General features: G+C 37.9%; 2 protein-coding genes across 3 annotated transcripts; one reads left to right on the plus strand and one right to left on the minus strand.

Moving 5' to 3' along the window:
* The first annotated feature begins 1,950 nt into the window (after positions 1–1,950).
* Positions 1,951–16,374, plus strand: TAF4 (TBP-associated factor 4). Of its 2 annotated transcripts, XM_077393631.1 has the most exons (15): positions 1,951–2,116; positions 2,880–2,988; positions 3,739–4,214; positions 4,697–4,790; positions 4,878–5,824; positions 9,930–10,057; positions 10,268–10,358; positions 10,512–10,647; positions 10,775–10,830; positions 10,905–10,961; positions 11,040–11,183; positions 13,191–13,256; positions 13,736–14,000; positions 14,734–14,910; positions 15,953–16,374. In XM_077393631.1, exons 1-14 carry the CDS (start codon positions 2,075–2,077, stop codon positions 14,904–14,906), a joined length of 2,784 nt encoding a protein of 927 aa, XP_077249746.1. In that variant the 5' UTR covers positions 1,951–2,074; the 3' UTR covers positions 14,907–14,910; positions 15,953–16,374. The 2 variants fall into 2 exon arrangements, with proteins under 2 accessions (XP_077249746.1, XP_077249745.1); XM_077393630.1 differs by lacking the exon at positions 15,953–16,374 and having other exon boundaries at positions 1,952–2,116; positions 14,734–15,069.
* Positions 16,375–17,925: 1,551 nt separating this feature from the next.
* Positions 17,926–20,236, minus strand: LOC143890669 (mitochondrial import receptor subunit TOM9-2-like). Its single transcript, XM_077395353.1, has 2 exons — positions 19,799–20,236; positions 17,926–18,142 (listed from the first exon to the last, which is right to left on the minus strand). Exon 1 carries the CDS (start codon positions 20,118–20,120, stop codon positions 19,806–19,808), a length of 315 nt encoding a protein of 104 aa, XP_077251468.1. The 5' UTR covers positions 20,121–20,236; the 3' UTR covers positions 17,926–18,142; positions 19,799–19,805.
* Positions 20,237–20,283: the final 47 nt, after the last annotated feature.

A 20,283-nucleotide genomic window follows, 5' to 3' on the forward strand; every position in this document is an offset into this window, starting at 1 on the left:
GATGACGCCTTGCACTAGCGGAATCAAACCCGAAATGCCCTTCAGTAATTTCAAGCCTTAGAGAAATTTCCGGATACTGTTTCTACAGAAGAACAGTATTTAGAATAATAAAACAAAAGAAAACAGTATGTAGAAATACTTGGGGAATTTGTAAGAATGTAGAAGTGTGTTTAGAATTTGTCAGAATAGCATAAGGAAATTGGTAATTCGATTCTGTAATGAAATGACCGAATTCTGCACATTTTTACAGACCACCAGGTGTCTTTTCAGTGTGTAAAACACCTCTACATGGCACCTTTCCAGAATGATTGAAATCTGACCGTTGGATCGCACCCATTTGAAATTGAAAGGTCCTGATTGATCTTAGAGGTGACTGTTGGTTTAAGCAAAACCTCTCTCCAACCCCGCATCGTTAGATCAATTATCTATGGTGCGGATCGCACCCCTTTGGCTCTTGACCGTTGGGGGAAGGGACACAATTTATTTGATTACACTCCTTGGCCGTTGGAGTTCTGCGCCCGTTGGGCCCGAGTCGAAGCCCAACCCAACCGAACCATTCGGCATTGGGCTTGATGGGCCTACGAACCATTTGGCTCATCCATCCGACCGGTCCACCTTCATCTTGATCCAGCGGTCCAGATCAAATTTGCAAAGTGCGCCAAAAAAAGCGCCACTATGCGCCCTATAACCCATTGCCCATTGCTCATTGCCCACGCCGCGGCGCTTGTGCGAATGGTGCGTTGCAGCGTCCCGCGGGTCCAAGCATAGGTTCAACCCAATGTGCAACCAAACAAGTAGTAGAAAAGTATAGTGCTTTATAAGCTCTTATCTTTCCTTTCTCTCATTCGGTACGGGGCTATCTTTTCAACTACACTTCTACATCTTTTTGTAAAAAGCAAATCTTTGCAAGAAAACATTTTCTTTTTCCCAAACGCTATCGAGAAAATATTTTCCAAAAACACTAAAACATGGCAAAATATAAGATTTTGAAAATCCAAAATCACTAACAAATCCTAACCCAACCCACCTCCGAATCGGGTCGGGTTGCCAAGGCCTCAACCCTAAGCAGATCCGAATTTAAATCGGGTTGGCTTTTCCCAACCCAACCCGAGAAAATGCCAACCCAACCTGGGCCAAAATCGGGTTCAACCCATAGGGTTTGGGTTGAGCCCGACCCAAGTTGCACCCCTAAACCTAAGGCCGTTGTGGTCTTGGGTTATGTTTCTTTCATCGTAAAATGGGCGTAAAACAAAATTTACACCCATTTCCATGTAAACATGGGTAAAAAGTTTTACATGGAAAGAAAGAGAAAAATGTTACAATGTGAAGCTAGTGGACATTGGCCAAGCAATTAAAGTGCTAGAGATGATCAAGGTGGTCAAAGAGGTCGAAAATGAAAATGTAAAAAATGAAGCAAGAGCATCCAACGGTCAGATGTGCTAGCAACAAATGGACTAACGTAGATCAACCCCATGTGGGCCCCCAAATCATCACAAAACTAGAACATTCAAGAATGTTGTTCATCAAAACACCATGGTCTTTCTAAGCTCTTCTGAAATAGTAGAAGCAACAGACGGCTCAGATCAATTCATGCGATCGTAAAATTACCAAAGGCGTACCGCATAAAGATTCTTGGGGTACAATGTTTTTACATTGTGGCCCAAGAAATGAACGGTTTGGATCATCCTATGAAATCGGGCCGTATAGTACTTTTTTGAAAAGGGAAATGATATCGTCACAACCCTGTTTTAATAATTGCACTAATCTATCTCATCTTTTATTATTTAAAGAGCTGCCAAAGGTTTATTTTTACAGGCTCTCACAACACAAGTCACAAGCGAATTACAAAAGAAAAAGACAGGCTGAGTGTCTGCAATTGTTAAAACATGGTTGTGCTGATATCATTTTCCTATAAAAAACACTTCTTATTTAATCAGAAATTCCCTCTTTTCTTGATCCTGAAATCTCAAGCTTTTCTTCAGGTTGAATTTCGAAACCCTAGCTAACCCTTTTTTTCCTCCTATAACCCTTCTTTAATCAGAAATCTCATCTGTTTGTGTTCGATTTGTTTACAATGGAGGAATCCTCGATCATTAAACTTCTCGATGAAGATGTGGTTAGCACCATCAATTTTTCCCTCTTTATTTTTTCTTTAATGGTTCCAATTTGCCCTAATTTTTTATTTTTATTTTTGATTTTGTGACTCGAAATCTAGTTTTTCTTTCATTTCAATTTGCCCAGCATAAGCAGAGGCATAGGGCTAGGAATGTCGATACTAGATTTTAGGAATCAACTCTTCTCTATAAAAAAATATTTCATTCGTTCTTCAAAAATTCAAATGTGGCCTGAATTGGTACCAATATGAATAAAGAAACCATCCCTTATCACTGATTACTGATAGGTTCAGGTCATTGATTAACTATCATTCAGTTGAATATTTTTAAGCAAGGAAGCAGGATTCTTCCCTGGGAGCCTTCGATTCCCGCTTTCGATTCCCGCTCTGGCAACCTTGTTTTTAAGATTATTGTTCATTTATTTTTCTACCAACCATTCTTTACATTGTTCCTTATTCACTTTGATAACATTTCTTGGTATCAAATACTTTTTTCTCAACAGCAGTCTGTAGTGAGAAATTTATTATCTTACCATATGTATTTTACCATTGCTGTTATCTGGTCTTCTATAGTTTCTATTTATTATTCTGGAGGTTTTGTGCACTTTCAGATTGCTATATTGCTTGAGATCAATAGTTTTCTTTTTCATGTTCCTATGATGACTAAATATAGCTCTCCATCCTCATTGGTGGACTGACACTTCCATATATATTCTAACAGTTTCTAACAAGTCTTTTTTTTTTTTTTTCCTCTTTATATTTGCAGGACGAAAGTAACTATTCCGGGGCTGACGTGGATGCATTAACGGCTGCCTTAAATAGAGATATGGAAGGAGGGAATGCATCTATTTCTCAGACAACTGATTCAGATACTGGTAAACAAAAAAGTTACTTAATTCTCTTTTTCTTTCTTTAAAATTTGAACGTAAAAATGTATATTTCTATTACTTGGGTTTACATAGAATTTTAATGATGCACTGTTATGTACACCAAATTGAAATTTGGCTGCAATTTGGGGCTCTTAAGATTGCAGTTTATGTGCTCTGCATAATTTCAAAACTCCCCCACCTCGTTGTCAACTCGCCCGAATCGACTCCGTTTTACCTTGGCCGTATTCTTGTGCAAGTCTGCATTTTGTCCTACAAAACCAATCGAAGAGGGCATGATCGAGATAAGCGTGAGAAGTGGCTAAAAATTAGGAAAAAGTCAACCCTATTTTGAGTAGAGTTTTTTGTTTCCTGATTTCTAGCCACTTCTCACGACTTGGAGACGATAATTTCCTTATTTTTGTTTCCTGATTAAGAGGATTCAACCAAGCAAAGCAAGATTAATAGAAAAGTGTTTCTTATAATAAAAAAAATAAGACTCTTTTATAAATTTGAGATTTTCTTTAAAATAGTCATATATAATAATTGGAGATGACAAGTAACATGATATTATTGTGATATTATTGCAATAAATGCGTATACGATATTGTCGATTTGGGTATAAATCATGATATTGTCATGATAAAACAATGCATTTTTTTTTAAAGGTTGATAAAACAATGCATTGCTGGTGCTAATTCTTGTTCATTATATGATCCACATCTTTTTCTGATTCTATCTCAACATTGTCCCTTGGAGGAAACCCAATATCGAATGAGTTACTTGGACAGTGGCAAACCTCCAGTCAAGAAGAAAGTCTCACCTGCCAAAAAGAAGAGCGCTATCATTTGGAGCCACAAGAGCAACATTCATCTGAAGTGGAGCTCATACAGCATGGATCTGATGGATCTGGCTCTGAGAGTCAGCACCAACAAAATGGACGCTCTCTCGAACATCAACAAACAGAACAAAATGCACATCAGTTTTCTGGGAAAAACCATGTCCAGATTTCTGAACAGGATAGGTTTCAGCAGTCTGAAAGCCAGCTACAGAATTCAAAACTACCACCTTTGAATAACCGGCCGGTACCAGCACTAGACCAAGCAAACAACCCAATGAGGCCGCGTAATAAACCAAATCCATTCATTTCATTTGGCATGTTGATCCCAAACTTACTTCCTCTCCTAGATAAGGATAAACAGATGCAACTTCATTCAGTTTTTGCTCAATTGAGGGTATGTCTCTAACATATATTTGTTTAAGATACCGTTCAAAAAAGAAAAGAAAAAAGAAGAGATATGGTATCATTGCTTGTTTGATAATGAACTGGTTATCTATGTCACAAATTTCGTTCTCAGGAATTTCTCGGTAAGGGAAAATCTCAGGATATATTAAATTTTTTATTTTTTCGGATTTATATAGGGAAAAAAAGAAAAAAGAAAACGATTTAACAAATATACAAATTAAGAAAAAAATGTAAGATATAAAAATATTGTAAAAATATCTTGATATTATCGCGGTAAATGAAAATATTACAATATTTTTTACATTCTCGGGATTATTTCGGGATTTTGTCGTTTTTTCAAAATGTCGTTATAAAATCACTATATTTTGAAAATATCGGAGATATTTGTGACATAGCTGGTTATTTGCTTTCTAAAGTCAATTTTCTTCTTTAGCTTTCCTGACTGTGTACTGTCATCATTTTTATCACCAGAGAAATGAAGTCAGCAAAGAGGATTTTCTAAGAATAGTGAGAAGTATTGTGGGAGACCATATGCTTAGGCAGACAGCCCAGAAACTACATGCAAGTAGATAATATCTCTAATTATAATTATTTATTTACGTGAACGTAGTGCCTTTCTGAACTAGCAATTCTCTTGTTTAATATCAGGAAGCAAATCAAGCTAAGGCCGCACGAACCTCACAAACAGGTCAACCCCAATATCAGTTGCAGCCTCAAGGTTCTTCACAGCAACTTACTATGTCGCCTTCTAGTACTCATCAGTTCAAGGATGCCCAATTTTTTTCGCAACACCATTCCATCTCCTCAAACCAATATCAGAAAGGTCATGGATCCCCTACAAACCTGTCCCAAATTCCAGCTCCAACCCCAGAGAATACTGCTCCGAAGTCCACGGAGACAGAGCGTCTCTCAGATGCACAGGGCCCACATGTTAGCCAAATATCTTCTACCAGCATGAATACAAATCAAGAAAGGGAGCTTTCTATGCTAAGAAGTATTCCACAGACATCATTTCCAATGTATGCAAGTCCTGTCAGTAATTATAATTCACATCCATATTCCGGGCCATCTGTCAGTGCTCCAACACCTTCTCTTAAAGCCCAATCTCAAGATTCACAAATGAGGCAAGTTCCACATCTCCAAGGTATGGGTTCAAGTTCGACTCAGTTGGGGGTTATGCAGTCTACAAACCTAATGAATGTGGGAAAGGTACAAAATGCTGTGAATGAACCCAAGAGGCTGCCCGGTGGGTCTCTTTCGCACATGTCAAGTCATTCGGCTTTGCAACAGAATCCAATTGCATGGCAACCGTCACTAAGCAAAGACCAGACTAGTGGTTTATCACCAATGGTTTACCCAAAACAGGAACTAGTTGATCAGACGTCTGACCAGCAGCACAAGCCTCAAATGTCAGCTTCACAGAGATCGTCTTCATTTGGTGGGCTCCACAATGGCCAAGGAAATCCTACGGTGGGCCATTTGATGGATGAAACCATTGAGAAACATTCGGCTAGATTGGGTTTTCCTACCTCCACAAGCCTGGTATCAACAAACCAGAATTCAGGCTCTGGGTCAACACAGCTGGACTCTGCGATGCTGGTATGCTTTTAGCATCTATATTTCTATACACTGTTGTGAAAGGTGTGAGCAAGGTTTTCAATGTTGCTTTCGGCCACCAGTGGAAATTTTGGCCGAAATCATGTATAACTTTGATAAAAATTTCATTTTTTTAAAAAAAAATTCCACCGAAATGTATAAAATTTTGGTGGAAATCTTTAACATTTCGTGGAAATTTTGTAAGGGTGAAAACGAAATTTCAAATCATGTAAAAATCTGATTCAATGTACTTTCGGTTTAGGTCCAAACTGAAATATTTCGGCCAAAATTTAAAACTGTGGACGTGAGGCATGAGCTAGGAGGTGAGTAGGAAAAGCACCTCTGAAGTGTATGACTGAACCATAATGTTCAATACATGTATGGCCCATATAGTGAGGCACATCTGAGCATGTAAAGTACACACCTCATGAGTGAGGCACAAACATCTTAATCAAGATGCTATTGCCCTTAAGAATTACTTGGAAAACTGATTTTATTTTCTTGTTTTCTTCTTCTTTGCCTCTAGAAATCCCATTAATCCTTAGTTACAGTTAAGTTGGGGGGGAGTAAAAGCTTTTGAGGGGTTTGTTCAAACCCCATTTGAGAGTTTTCCCCGTTTCTCATTCTAAAGGTCGTGGTTCATTCAAGAAGAGCTTTTATTTTTTTGCAATTGTTCAACAAAATCGAAAACAGCCTCTGTGCAAAGCAGGGGTAAGGCTGCGTACATCTAGCCCTCCCCAGACCCCGCAATGGCGGGAGCCTCGTGCACTGGGCTGCCCATTTTATTTTATTTTTTGTTCTACAAAATCGAAAACTGGGATTTGCAATGGATTTCTCTTATTGAGAAGGTGCTAATAGATGCAATTTTTTTTTTATGAACAACCATATAAAGTGGTATGTGACTTGAAACCCCAATTTTAGACTTGTTTTTCTACCTGTGCCTCAAGGGTTACCCCTTTTGTCAGAAAGAGTCTGGAGCCTGAACATGTCACCCCATTCCTTTGTCTTTTTAAATATTTTTTCCTTCTTTTCGCTCTGGTGTTCATAACCAAGAATGGCTTTTTTTTATTCTGGGTGTTTTGGAAGGTTTTGTTGACACAGTTAGGGAGTTTGGTTAGTTCAAAACATGAAAACAATAATAATAAAAATCAGATGTGTATTTTGGGAACAAAATCCTATTGATTTGTGTAATACATTCATACAGTTCACTTTGTACTACTTTATTCATGATAGTTACCACATCAAATGTTTTTAAATTTGATAAGTTCTGCTGCCTACAATGTGCCATGATTATTCGAAATTGGTGCTTATTTCAGTAGCACATTTATATAGTTTACTTTTTACTACAGTATTCATAATAATTGCCATATTTAATGTGTTGGAAATCAGTAAGTTGTGAAACCGAAGTTGCACCGTTTTACTTGACACTTGTGCTGGTATCATTATGTTTATTAGAGATAGAAACCCTGGAAACCTGATGCATGTCCACATTATTGAAAATACATTTAAAAATAAAGATGAGGTTCAATGCCAGCTTACATATCAAAAAATAAAATAAAAATAAAGATGATAGGTTCACGTCTTTCGTCAAGAAGGCTCTGAATACATGTGCTCTCTTGTCACACCGGATTTAGCCAAGTTATCGGCTAAGTCGTTCGAGCTACTCGGAATATGAGTAAGCACAATCTCCTGACCCCTAATCTCATCCCCAGTTTTGTTGATATATGTACCAAAAATCCATGGACCGGAGCTGCTCCCATGGGTCCAAGAAATCATGTCTGGAGAGTTGCCTCCCACCTCATTCCTCCCTTCCATATGCTTCATGAAAATATGCAGTGAGGAGTTGAAAGAAATATTCTCATCTGTTGAAGGAAACAGGTAAACTCAGGACAAAGCCTTCGGAATGCCCTATGGAGCCTAATCATAGGCTAGATTACCAACATGAGGAGTTGCTCACTGTCCCGGCAGTCTATCAGAGATTATTTTGGGAAGTTGATTTACCTCACAATCACTTGGCCAAACATTACCTATTATGTGAGTATGGTTAACAGATTTATGTACTTACCAAGATCTTCACATTTGGAAGCAGTTCAAAGGATATTTCTATATCTGAAGGATGCCCCTGACAAAGGTCTCCTATATGCCTAGAAGGGACGCATAACCTAGTATTCCATGAGAGAAGAAAATATACAGAGGTTGATTGTCACTCTGTGAGAGAAAGGTGGATGTCTAGATGATTAGCGTTCTTTATGTCAGATTTGAAGATCATCTTGCTGACATTCTCTCTGAAGTTCTTCCTCAAAGATGGACATGTTCGATATTCATGTACCCATTGTTTAAAAATGCCACATTAATCATCAAGTCACCCGAGTCGACCCCCTTTTAAGTTCTCGCCTGAGTTTTGCACTACCAAGTCAATCAAAATTCCCTTGACTTGGTCGAGTGAAAGAAAAACTGATTGCTTCAATCATTGACTTTCCTAAGTCGTCTCCCTTTTACCGTGGTTGAGTTCTTGTCCATGTTCGAGTTTTGAAACACTACACGTGCTAGCTTGAGGGAGCGTTGAAAGACACTAGTTATGTATCTTTAGTATAGTGTCTCTTATTATATGATGTGTATTATTTATTCGTGTCGTTTTAGTCATTGGGTAATTGTTCCCATTATGTAAATGTCATACAAGTAAACAAGATATTAGCATGCCCTGCAAATGGAGCATAACCTCATTCTCATAATTTTCCTCTCTTCTCCTTCTCCTCCGCCTTCCTACTTCTTTAGATTCTCATGTTTTGTACACTCATCACTCTCTATCTAATTTTGGGGGACCTGTAATTTCTCCTAATTTGGATATGGAGTTTGCACAGAATACCCAAAATCCTCCCTTGTTATAGACCAAGAATAATTGAATGCTCAATTTCTTGCTTTAGTCTCCAGATCAAGGCGGCTTTGTCTTTCAATATCCTCTTGTTCTATTCACTCCAAAATTTTGGAAGTATCGTGTAGTGGGGTGGCATTCCATAAAAATTTACCTCTGTTGTCAAACACCCCCCTCACCCATTCACCAAAAAGTTTGTCATAGCTGGAAATAGTTATCTGAGAAGCTAACATGAAATCACACTTACTACTATCTGTGGGTTGCTGATTTCTCAGCGTATACTTGTTATCTTCTTTGGCATGCTATGATACCCATGGTTTTAAATTTCGATTCCCGTTTCGGTTCTAGTCGCCACAGAGAAGACAATTTTTCGATTTTGATTGGAAATTTCGTTAAATTTCAAATGTCCTCTCCATGGAAAGAATCTGAGTACATAAATGACTCAGATTGGAACTTTATTTCAGAAAGAATCTTCCTCTCCATGGAGAACTTATCTTCAAATGTTCTTTGGTTTCTTTCTTTCCGGAGGGTCCATGCTATCGCAAGATGGATCATGTTCATATGATGCATTTTCTCCTACAATGCAAGCTCCACCAAGGAGTCCAAATGATAGAGGAAACACCCAGAAAATGCCAACCAACAAAGGATAGAGCACCAAATCCTTCTATGGATGAAGAGATGATTGCTAGATTCCTCATCTGAGTACATAAATTCCACCAGTTTGCAATACAATAACCTTTCGTCTTAAGCCAACCAATCAAATTGATCCTCTCAAGAACCACAATCCAGCATGGGAGGCAATGGGGATCTGCAAATGATGCCTCAGAGCAATCAACCAATGCCATCTGCCACTATCGATCTGAAAAAGGTCTTGATTAAAAAGAAGCCTTTTGTTCAGAAACTCGCACTCTCCTATCCTCCTGAAACTAGAGGCAAAATCCTCCTTACCACTACCAAGTAACACTCCATTTCAAAAAAAAAAAAAGAAAGAGAAAAAAAAAAGTAACAATAAAATAAAACTTTAACAGGTCATTCAACTTATCATTTTGTCCTAATGAGCCATTCCTAAATCAACAAACAGCCCTTTATGATTGGCCCCTTTATGATTGGCCCTCATATTTGGTTTACTTCCTTTTACTGGTTTCACGTACATTGCCAATTTCTTCCTTTACGTCATCCATTACATTTGTTGATTGCTTGCAACTGATGTCATCTCTTTGATACTGTGTAAACCAGATGCGTTCTCAGATGTCATCTGCAGCAACACAAGGGGGACTTGGAACTAATGCGAGGACACCTCCTAAGAAACCATCCGTTGGCCAGAAGAAACCACTTGAAACACTTGGCACTCCACCCCTGCCAAGGTGAACTTCACACTTCCAATATGGTGGAGTTTGATGATAATCTCTAATATTTAGTTCAGTTTTTATTCTCATTTTGTGTTCGAATATATTTTATGTTTATGAGTTTGATGATAATCTCTAATATTTAATTCAGTTTTTATTCTCATTTTGTATTCGAATTTATTTATGTTTATGAAAAGTTATGTTTATTTTTCGTCTGATACCACATAGTAAAAAGCAAAAGATATCTGGGGGCGCTCTTCTGGATCAAAGCATTGAACAACTCAATGATGTCACTGCTGTCAGTGGTGTTAATCTAAGGGTACAAAATTTTGTTTGATGTAATTCATTTAGTGTTCTTCTGTTATAAAACTCTACGTCTAGGCCAACTCAAAAGTTTCGTTTCTCTACCAAAATGATAATGACCGTGGAATTTAACATTAGAAGCTCATATGGGTCTTCTTTTTTGGAACAGGAAGAGGAAGAACAGCTATTTTCTGCACCCAAGGAGGATAATAGAGCTTCGGAAGCAACACGAAGGGTTGTACAAGAGGAAGAAGAAAGGCTGATTTTGCAGAAAGGCCCACTACATAAGAAAATAGCAGAAATCAGTTACAAACCCTTGTCTCTCTTGTACTTCAGAAAGTTCTTTTCAACTCTTACGAGATTTCTTAATGTTAAAAAAAGGAAAAAAAAATCTGGTGCCATGCTGAATAACATTTCTGGTGTTTGTGACAGTGTCCAAATGTGGTATAAAGAGTACAGGTAGCGATGTAGAGCGTTGCCTTTCTATGGTGAGATAGTAGTTGCATGTTTCTCCTTTTTTATGGTGATTTGGCGATATATCCTTACACATCTAAATTTTCAGTGTGTAGAGGAGCGAATGCGTGGGTTGATAAGTAATTTGATAAGGTTATCAAAACAGGTAGATATGTTCTTTATTCCCATTATATGGCATATTTTCATCATCTCTTATTTCCTGATTCTGGGAAATTGTTTGAAGAGGGTTAATATTGAAAAGCCAAGGCACAGAGTTGTTATCACTTCAGACGTTAGACGCCAAATTTTGATAACTAACTCCAAGGCGAAGGAGGACTGGGAGAAAAAACAAGCTGAAGAGGCTGAAAAGCTCCGAAAACTCAATGAAGTAGGTATCTGTCAGGGATTGTAGCATTGAATGAAGTTCAAAGTTTAATTTTCTTTCCGTTCAAAAAATATTCCTTTTTTTGTAGAATATGTGTTAATTTTTCGACTTGTGCAAATGGTTCAGCTCAGTAAACTTAATATCTATACTATCTATTATTGATTTAGGCTGACTGATAATGGATTTTGAAATGTAATTATGAGTAAAACTCATACCTTGAAGATAGCTATCATGTGTGTTCTGTTCATTGATGTAAATTATCTGTAGCAAGCAGCATCCAACTTTAGAATCTTTAATGGGAAACATGCACAGAACTTCCTTCAGTTGAACCGGAATATAATATAGCCAAAATTTTGCTATTAGTGAAGTTTTTTATTTTTTAAATCAATATAAAAAAAGGCTTAGTTGAGTTGAGTTTTATTATGGGAAAAAAAAAAAAAAAAAACTAGTTGTAAGAACCATTCAAAAAAAAAACTCAAGTTGTAAGACTCATCACCAGATCTTGAAAACATAGTGAGTCGGAAAAAAGTCACCACAATTAAGGGTCTTGGTAAGACTACTAACAGACAGGAGATTAGTAGATAATTTTGAAACATGAAGAATTGACTACAGGGATAAGCATTTGTTAATAATAATGTTTTATTTATCCGATATACTAGATGAAGTTTCATCGACAAATCTCACTTTATCCCTACCAAATAATAAACTATCCGAATTGAATAGGGAGGATATACCAGTCATTTGATCGAAAGCTCTAGAGTCAATAATCTAGGATAGACTAGTAGTGGAAAGACGCGCGTGGTGGGCAAAGATTATACCTGACGTACAAATGACGAAGAGGCTTGGCTGTCCATCTGAGTTAGGCCTGTTCGTTTTAGATTATGACAACGGATTGTGGAGTCCCCAACCAATTATTGTACTCAAATTTGGTGCAATTTGTGTTCCAACAATCGGTTAGGGACTCCACAATCGGTTGTCATAATCTAAAACAAACAGGGCCTTAATAAGTGCTGGAAATGTTCCATCTCAGCGGTTGTTAACCTCTCTGAAGATCTGGAAGGACCACTTAGTCTGCCCGTGCTATCTCTAAGAAGAACTCCAATGCCGGATGGCCAAGGGTGCAATTTTATCTTTTAGTACAGGCTTTTACTTAATTCACTGACTAGTTATCTTCTCTGGATTGTGGAATGGAACTGTTACCTTTCAAAAACAAAGAGTTATCTTCTCTGGATTTTTTGTCACAGTTTTTCAACAATCTGTCAATCAGATCACCGTCTGTTTTTCTTCTGCACATCTTACTTGCTTGCATGGCACTTCACCAATTTGTTCCTGTCTAGAGTTCCTTCTCCAAGTACTAACCAAACAATGCTATCTATATTCCACCAAAATGGAAAAAAGAAAAGAAAGAAAAACAACTGTTATCAAAAACTCTCTTGATTTAAAGTTCACAAGGTGAGCTTCATGCTATTGTTATTAATCCGTTACCGCTAAGGAGCTCAAGACATGTTTTGTTACTTTAAGATGTGTCCGATAGGCTTTGAATTTCTTACCCTTACTGGGGTTAGGCCCTAATATTAGAAACGCACTATGAGGATATTTTATGGTCTAAGAATGATCTTTGAGATATTCCCTTGGGGGACATCATCCATGACCTAATTGGGAAAGAACATAGTAGTCAAAACCGTGGTCAATAGTTTCAATCGAGAGAGCATGTGTGCCTTTTGAGCCTCTTCTGGCTGTGGGTGAGCTAGAATTGCTCTCTAGCAATTTTTTGGTGTCTGTTATTTTGATACTGTATTAATATACTGTATAGCAATTATTGGCCCTGATTCCTTTTAATTGCTCTCCCCGTCAAAAGTAATGATTTCTTGAGGTTATGATTTTTTTTAAATCATGATTATACCATTAGCTGTTTCTGAGCATATCTATCATTAGTTATTACACAGGTTATTTAGTGAATTTGTATAAGAATAAGCTTAAATTACCTCTGTCAAATATCGGTTAATGCAGGCTGAGGGAAACACAGGAATCGATGTTGACAAGGACAAGGATGATGGTCGTTTAAAGGCACTCAAGGTATTCTCTCATTAAAATGAATTGATTTTGAGGAAAAACATAGATTTGTTTAGGGAAATGATATCAGCACAGCCATGTTTTAATATTTTTACTAATGCATCTTGTCTTTTAGTATTTAAAGAGCTGTCAAATGGTTATTACATTCCCAAAAAGCTCTCAAAAGGCAATTAAAAAAGAAAATACAAGCTGGTCTCTGCAATAATTATAAAATGAATTGATTTTGAGGAAAAACATAGATTTGTTTAGGGAAATGATATCAGCACAGCCATGTTTTAATATTTTTACTAATGCATCTTGTCTTTTAGTATTTAAAGAGCTGTCAAATGGTTATTACATTCCCAAAAAGCTCTCAAAAGGCAATTAAAAAAGAAAATACAAGCTGGTCTCTGCAATAATTATAACATGGTTGTGCCGATATTCTTTCCCTTTTTTATTTTATTTTATTTTGTTCTCACTTATCTCTTTTACCCACCCGATAGGCAAACAAGGAGGAAGATGATAAAATGCGGACAACGGCCGCAAATGTTGCTGCCCGGGCTGCTGTAGGAGGAGATGATATGCTATCAAAATGGCAACTCATGGCTGAACAAGCTCGACAAAAGCGCGAAGGGGGGATGGATGGGACATCTGGTGCACCGCCGGGCAAAGATCCAATCCAAAGGTCTTTATCGTCTTCTCTAAAGACAATAAGGGACAACCAGGAAGGTGAAAACAGAGGCCCCTCTGCTGCTGATTCTGCTATTGGTAAGTGCGCATGGTATATATTTTCTTATGGGTGAAGTCTGAGTTAAAGAAAGTTAATTACTAGCTGCAATTTGTATGAGTCAATGTGGGTCAGATTAGTGTTTAAAAGCCCGGGCTTGGGCAAGAACTCGGCCAAGGTAAAAAGGATTGGACTCGGACAAGTCAATGATTGGTGGGGTCAATTTTTCATTAACTAGGGTGAGTCAAAGGAGTTTTTGATTGACTTGGTAGGTAAAAATTGGGATTCAGACAAGAACTTGGCCAAGGTAAATGAAAGTCAACTTGGGCGAGTTTTTAAACACCTGATTAAGTGGTTGGCATGCTGATGCAGACTAAGAGAAGAGAAAGAGAAGAAGAGGAGAGAGTGCGAAGGAAATTAAAGGGAAGAAGTATATAGTAATATTATTCCAAAAAGCTATCAAAAACCCCATACATTAGTCTATATATAGGCAATTGAAAAAACACAATAAGTTAATAGAAATAAAAATCCCTAACAAGTCATAGAAGTCCAAAATGCCCCTATTGGGCCTCACGTGTACAACCCTGCATAGAATAGGTCTGAAGCGGGCACCTACGATCCCCATCACATGCCAAGTCTAAATATTGAGGTCCTGGCACTTCAATTGACAAAACATTATCACAATAGCTTCTTGTGCCGAGTCCCAAATCAAAATGATAAAGGAGCCATGAGTGATTTACTGAGAATGTTGATTTTGTCTGAATTGTATTGTAGGGGCCATAAGAAAATTTGGGAAGAACGCAGTTGCCATGCCACAGACGAAAGTTGCACGCAGCGTCTCTGTGAAGGATGTGATAGCAGTACTGGAAAGGGAGCCACAGATGTCAAAGTCAACTTTGCTCTATCGTTTGTACGATAGAATCTCTTCTAATGCCACGGCAGAATAATCAGGTATCTGTTAAGAGTACTGGTCTCCAAGCATGCTAATTTTTCATACAATGGGGCTTTAATAATTAATGCTCCATAAATTTGTAATCTCTTGTATCTTATTGCTTAGATTATAAACCAACATTGTTCTTATGCTAATAATTTATACTCTTATTTTTAGTACTTAACTAACAGGAAAAGGGTTTCTGAGGTATCGCGCAGCCTGAGCAGCCCTCTAAATCCACCATCTGCCATAGTTGTTTGACTCATCCAACCCATTCATTCTATAGGTTATAGTTAGGATTATGGTTATGGTTATGTTAGGATTATAGGTTATGGTTACGGTTATGATTTGTGGAGGTTTAAAATGGATGGCTAGAAATTAGGCTCCTATAGATCGAATGGTTAGGATTATGATATGGAGATGGTTTGTTAGGAACACCCTATCTATGTGAGGTGCTATAGAATGAATGGGTAGGATGAGTCAAACAACATGGAGATGGTTACCATTCAAAAAAAAAAACATGGAGATGGTGTGTTTATAGTGGCTTGCTCAGGCTGAGCCATAGCTCAGAAACATCGCCCCCTTTAACTATTAGTATAAATGTTTTGAACTTTTTATTTGATTTTACTAGTAAAAAAATACAAGTGTTGTGTGTGCATCGCTTGCCCCATATATTTATTAGGCTAAATAATGTGATTACCTTGTGATTGGGATATTGAGCAATGGTAATTAGCAACTCTCTTAACAATATTGAGTGGACATTTTGTCATTTCTCTTAAAATGACTGACATTAGAATATTTTTGACGACTATTGTTTTCGTTGAGGAAACAATAAGGTTGCTCCATTGTGAGGGCGAGCTAATAAGGTTGCTCCATTGTGGACCTGGTGGTCACGGGTTCTAGTCACGGAAACAGCCTCTCTGCAAAGCAGGGTAAGGCTGCGTACATCTAGCCCTCCCCAGACCCTGCAATGGCGGCAGCCTCATGCGCTGGGCCGCCCTTTTTTTTATTGTTTTCGTTGAGGAAAACAATTATGGTAACATCGGATAATTCCATGTGTAGGGCAATCGGGTCGTCAGAATTGGTGGCCATCACAGGTTTTGGTCCCACCTTGATTGAATGATTATATGTCCTTGATCAACCTTGATGAAAAGACATTATGTTTAAGCCAGTGATTCTTTACTTACAGCAATCTTTATTTTGCACATGTCCTGGACCCACATGGTCACCTTGTGATGGCCTATTAGATCAACGATCACAATCACCAAGTACACATGCCATGTGGTACATTGTGTTGTTGTGAATCAATATGAGATCATCTCGTTGGCTCCATTTATGATTGTCAGCACATCTAGAAATCTTGTATGTGGGACCCACATTGTAGTGTATTATAGCATGACATCACACCTTATCATCATTTGATTAGGAAGGCAAATATATATGTTTTCAAACTATTTCATTAGGATCATCCATTCTTATTCTCACTTCTTGCAGCAGAAGAAACAGGTGGGATTCTGATTTACCCAAATAGAAGAAGTGATTCTGTTTCATTTCTTAATCTCCCCCTAAAATTCTTCATATGCATTTCCTGATTTTGAATTTTGTAAGTCTTCTTAATTCAACTAATATAATCCTAGGTCATTGATTAACTTTTTCCAGGAAAGAAAAAAAAAAACAAAGAATGACATTTCAAGATTTAATGGACTTCGGCCCTGTTCGTTTTGTAATTTTGAAAACTGATTTTTATCTCAAAACTGATAATTGGACTCAAAATCAGTTCTCAGAATCCAAAACAAACAGGGTCTCATCAGTTTTGGACTCCTAAACTCAGTTCTTAAAATCCAAACTGGTTTATGCAAAAATGGAGGATTGAGTTACTTTTTACTTTTTACTTTTCACTGCCAATGACTGTAATCCGTCCAACCCATGAGAGCCAAAGCACAAAATTCCCATGATTTCACACGTATGATGGTGATAGATGCAAATTGAGGAGAGCAGACTGAGAAAGGGGTGCCGATAAATAACTTCATATTTATTTTGAGGAATGCTAAACTGAAGTGCGCCCATGCAAACTAAAGCTGCAAAGGCACTTCCATAGGATCCACGTTAACAGTATGTATATATAATGGCACTGAAAAATGTAAAAGTAAAGAAATAATCGACTTGCTCATGAGTCGATGATGATGCGGAGGAGTTTAGAAATTACGAACGCCACCATCATGAAGATGATCTGAATCCAACACATGTTTGGTTGAAATAAAGCCAGGCAGCTCTGTTTGGCTGCAGGTAGTTCACCTTGTAGATTAATGGTGTAAGCAGTCAATAGGGAGGAGACAACCATTTGATCCATCTAGAATTTACCTCGGAGAATTGTGATAAGTATTGGTGTTTGGTTGCCAACCTCGTAGAGTAGTGGGAGGGGTATGTCATTGCCAACCTCGTAGAGTTGTGTGTGTGTGGGGGGGGGGGGGTTGCCAACCTCGTAGAATAGTGAGAGGGGACGTCACTGCCAACCTTGCGCGCGCGCGTCCCAGAGAGAGAGAGAGAGAGAGAGAGCATCATTCTCCGAGCCAAATTCCACCCTTTTGAGAAATTTGGCTTGGAAGGTACAAGCGGGGACATGATGCCACGCTACCAGACATGCAATAATTACCCATGAAACATTGTTATCTTCGCATAATATAAGCTCTTTGATCATTTTTTCCTATGGCCATAAGCAACATTCCTGAAACACATAATCTTTTGTGTTCTTCTGTGGGTGATTGGTTTGATTTTCTCGATTTTATTTTGTGTTCCATCGAACCCTAGATCGATCATTTTTTTCAGAACAGAAATAAAAAAAAGCAGGCATCTATTGATCAAGGACTGTTGCATTTGAAGTAGTGATGAATTCAAGACAAACATAAAGAGAGGAATGTCTATATTTAAGGTGCCATGGTCCAATGATACCACACTCTCTAGTTACATAACAACGTAAAGAAATGCTATTTAATATATTATGGAGCATACTAACTCTATGCAAGCATCCTCACCAATTGTTAAGAAAGCCAAGAATAATTATTGGATCACAACTCCTTTTCCCAAACAAAATTCCATTACAATTTAGATATGAAAATATCCCTGCTCCTGGAATACATGTCTCCACAAGCAAGTTATACTAACTAAACTACTGGATACAGTTCAAACCAAACACCAGAAAACTCAACTCTAGCCTGATCATGTGCACCGGAACCCTCATCAAATCCAAAAAACCTGAAAAAATAACCAAAACAAAATATAGAACTTTCAGACATTGTTCAAATAAAATTGCAAAAAAGCCTAAACAAACCAACACAGCAGAAGCTTCAACAGAAAAAGCAGAAGCCATATATCAATTTTCCCACCTAAACCCGCCATATATCAATTTTCCCACCTAAACCCGGTTCCTAAACCCGCCATATATCAATTTTCCCACCTAAACCCGGTTCCTAAACCCGCCATATATCAATTTTCCCACCTAAACCCGGTTCCTAAACCCGCCATATATCAATTTTCCCACCTAAACCCGGTTCATAAACCCGCCATATATCAATTTTCCCACCTAAACCCTAACCGGGTTTAGGTGGGAAAATTGAACAAGAAATCCCAAAAACCCTAATGTGATCGTTCCAACATAAAAGCTACGCTGTTATATAAACAAACAAAATCACTGACCTCAAATCTATAAAACCCTAACATGATCACTCCAATGAAAACATCGCCTACAAAAAATTAAAAAAAAAACAAACCAAACCCTAGAAATTCTCTAACCTTAGAAAGCAGTAAGCACAACATTTCAACATGATTGGCAAAAGAGGACTGGGTTTTGTTTACTCAAAAATAAGAAGCAGGAACTTTTCATTGAACAGAAAAAGTAGAAGCCATATATCAAGTCCTGCCCAAACTCTAAAAAAAAACCCTACTTGCATTCATTTCAACAAGAAACGCCTAAAATCCTAATATGCTCGTTCCAACATAAATTTCAAGCTGTTATATAAATAACCAAAACAAAATATAAAAGTTCAAATAAAACGGTAGAAACCCTAAAACACCCAATACAGAAGAACCTTCAACTAAAAAAGCAGAAGCCATATATCTATTCCAACTCAAACCCTAGAAAAACCCTAACTTGCATCCATTTCAAAAATAAACCACATAAAAACCCTAATACCCTAAACCAACCAAACAACAGAACCTTCAACCCGAAAACAGAAGCCATATATCTATTCCCACTCAAACCCTAGAAAAACCCTAACTTGCATCCATTTTAACAAGAAACCCCATAAAAACCCTAATTTGATCGTTCCAACATAAAAGTCACACTCTCATATAATCCCACCCAAACACTAGAAAAAAACCCTAACCAGGTTACTCCAACATATTCGCATTCATTTCAACAAGACATCCCATAAAAACCCCAATTTGATCTTTCCAACATAAAAGTCGCGCTCTCATATAATCCCACCCAAACACTAGAAAAAAACCCTAACCAGGTAATTCCAACATATTCGCATTCATTTCAACAAGACATCCCATAAAAACCCCAATTTGATCTTTCCAACATAAAAGTCGCGCTCTCATATAATCCCACCCAAACACTAGAAAAAAACCCTAACCAGGTTTTACTCCGACATGGATACATCCATTTCAACAAGAAACCCCATAAAAACCCTAATTTGATCGTTCCAACATAAAATTCGAGTTGTATATGAATAAAACCCTAATTTTATCACTCCAACAAAAACATCGCCTAGAAAGATAAAAATCCACCCAACCGGGTTCAAACCAAACCCTAGAAATTATCTAACCATACAAAGCAATAACCACAACATTTTAACATGATTGAAGTATCTTGACCTAATCTTGCTTAAAATTACAAATTTCTCTAACCTTAAAATCATTTAGGGGGTGCGATCGAGGGGGTTCCGAGTAAGCTGGCCTGCTGCAATTCGAGCTCGTTCATCTGCTGTTCTCGATCCATCTCGATTATGAGAGGAACAACGAGCACGAGAAAGGTCGTACCAGCGATCCAAGCAGCTTTTCCAGTGCTTTTTAGAAGCTTTTTTGTGGCAAAAACTGCATCTGAAGCAGCTCTCTTGCCTTGATGAACGATAGGAGATTTTGAGAAAGTGTTCGAAACCCTAGCTAGGATTCCTTCGTTGTTGTTGCTTGAAGAAGGTAGAGATAGGGAAGGTCTTTTGCTCTGAGACATTTTAGAGAGAGAGAGAGAGAGAGAGAGAGAGAGAGAGGATTAGGGTTAGGGTTAGGGCTTTGTAAATGCAGGGCGGCTGAAACCCTAGATAAGAGCCAATGATCGAAGTTTAATCGGAGGAAGGGGTGCGAATATCAAAAAAGATAAGCGGTGTCAAACCCAG

Source organism: Tasmannia lanceolata, unplaced genomic scaffold, assembly GCF_043159265.1.
Source record: "Tasmannia lanceolata isolate RefF3 unplaced genomic scaffold, GAP_Taslan_0.1 ptg000013l, whole genome shotgun sequence".
NCBI classification, from domain to species: Eukaryota; Viridiplantae; Streptophyta; class Magnoliopsida; order Canellales; family Winteraceae; genus Tasmannia; species Tasmannia lanceolata.

Excerpts from the sequence above, each read along its gene's own strand:
- TAF4 (XM_077393631.1), top strand. The coding sequence starts at position 2,075 with ATGGAGGAATCCTCGATCATTAAACTTCTCGATGAAGATGTG. Across the intron at positions 4,215-4,696 it reads CAGTTTTTGCTCAATTGAGG|AGAAATGAAGTCAGCAAAGA; the intron begins GTATGTCTCTAA and ends TTTTATCACCAG. Across the intron at positions 10,962-11,039 it reads TGATAAGGTTATCAAAACAG|AGGGTTAATATTGAAAAGCC; the intron begins GTAGATATGTTC and ends AATTGTTTGAAG.
- LOC143890669 (XM_077395353.1), bottom strand. The coding sequence starts at position 20,120 with ATGTCTCAGAGCAAAAGACCTTCCCTATCTCTACCTTCTTCAAGCAAC.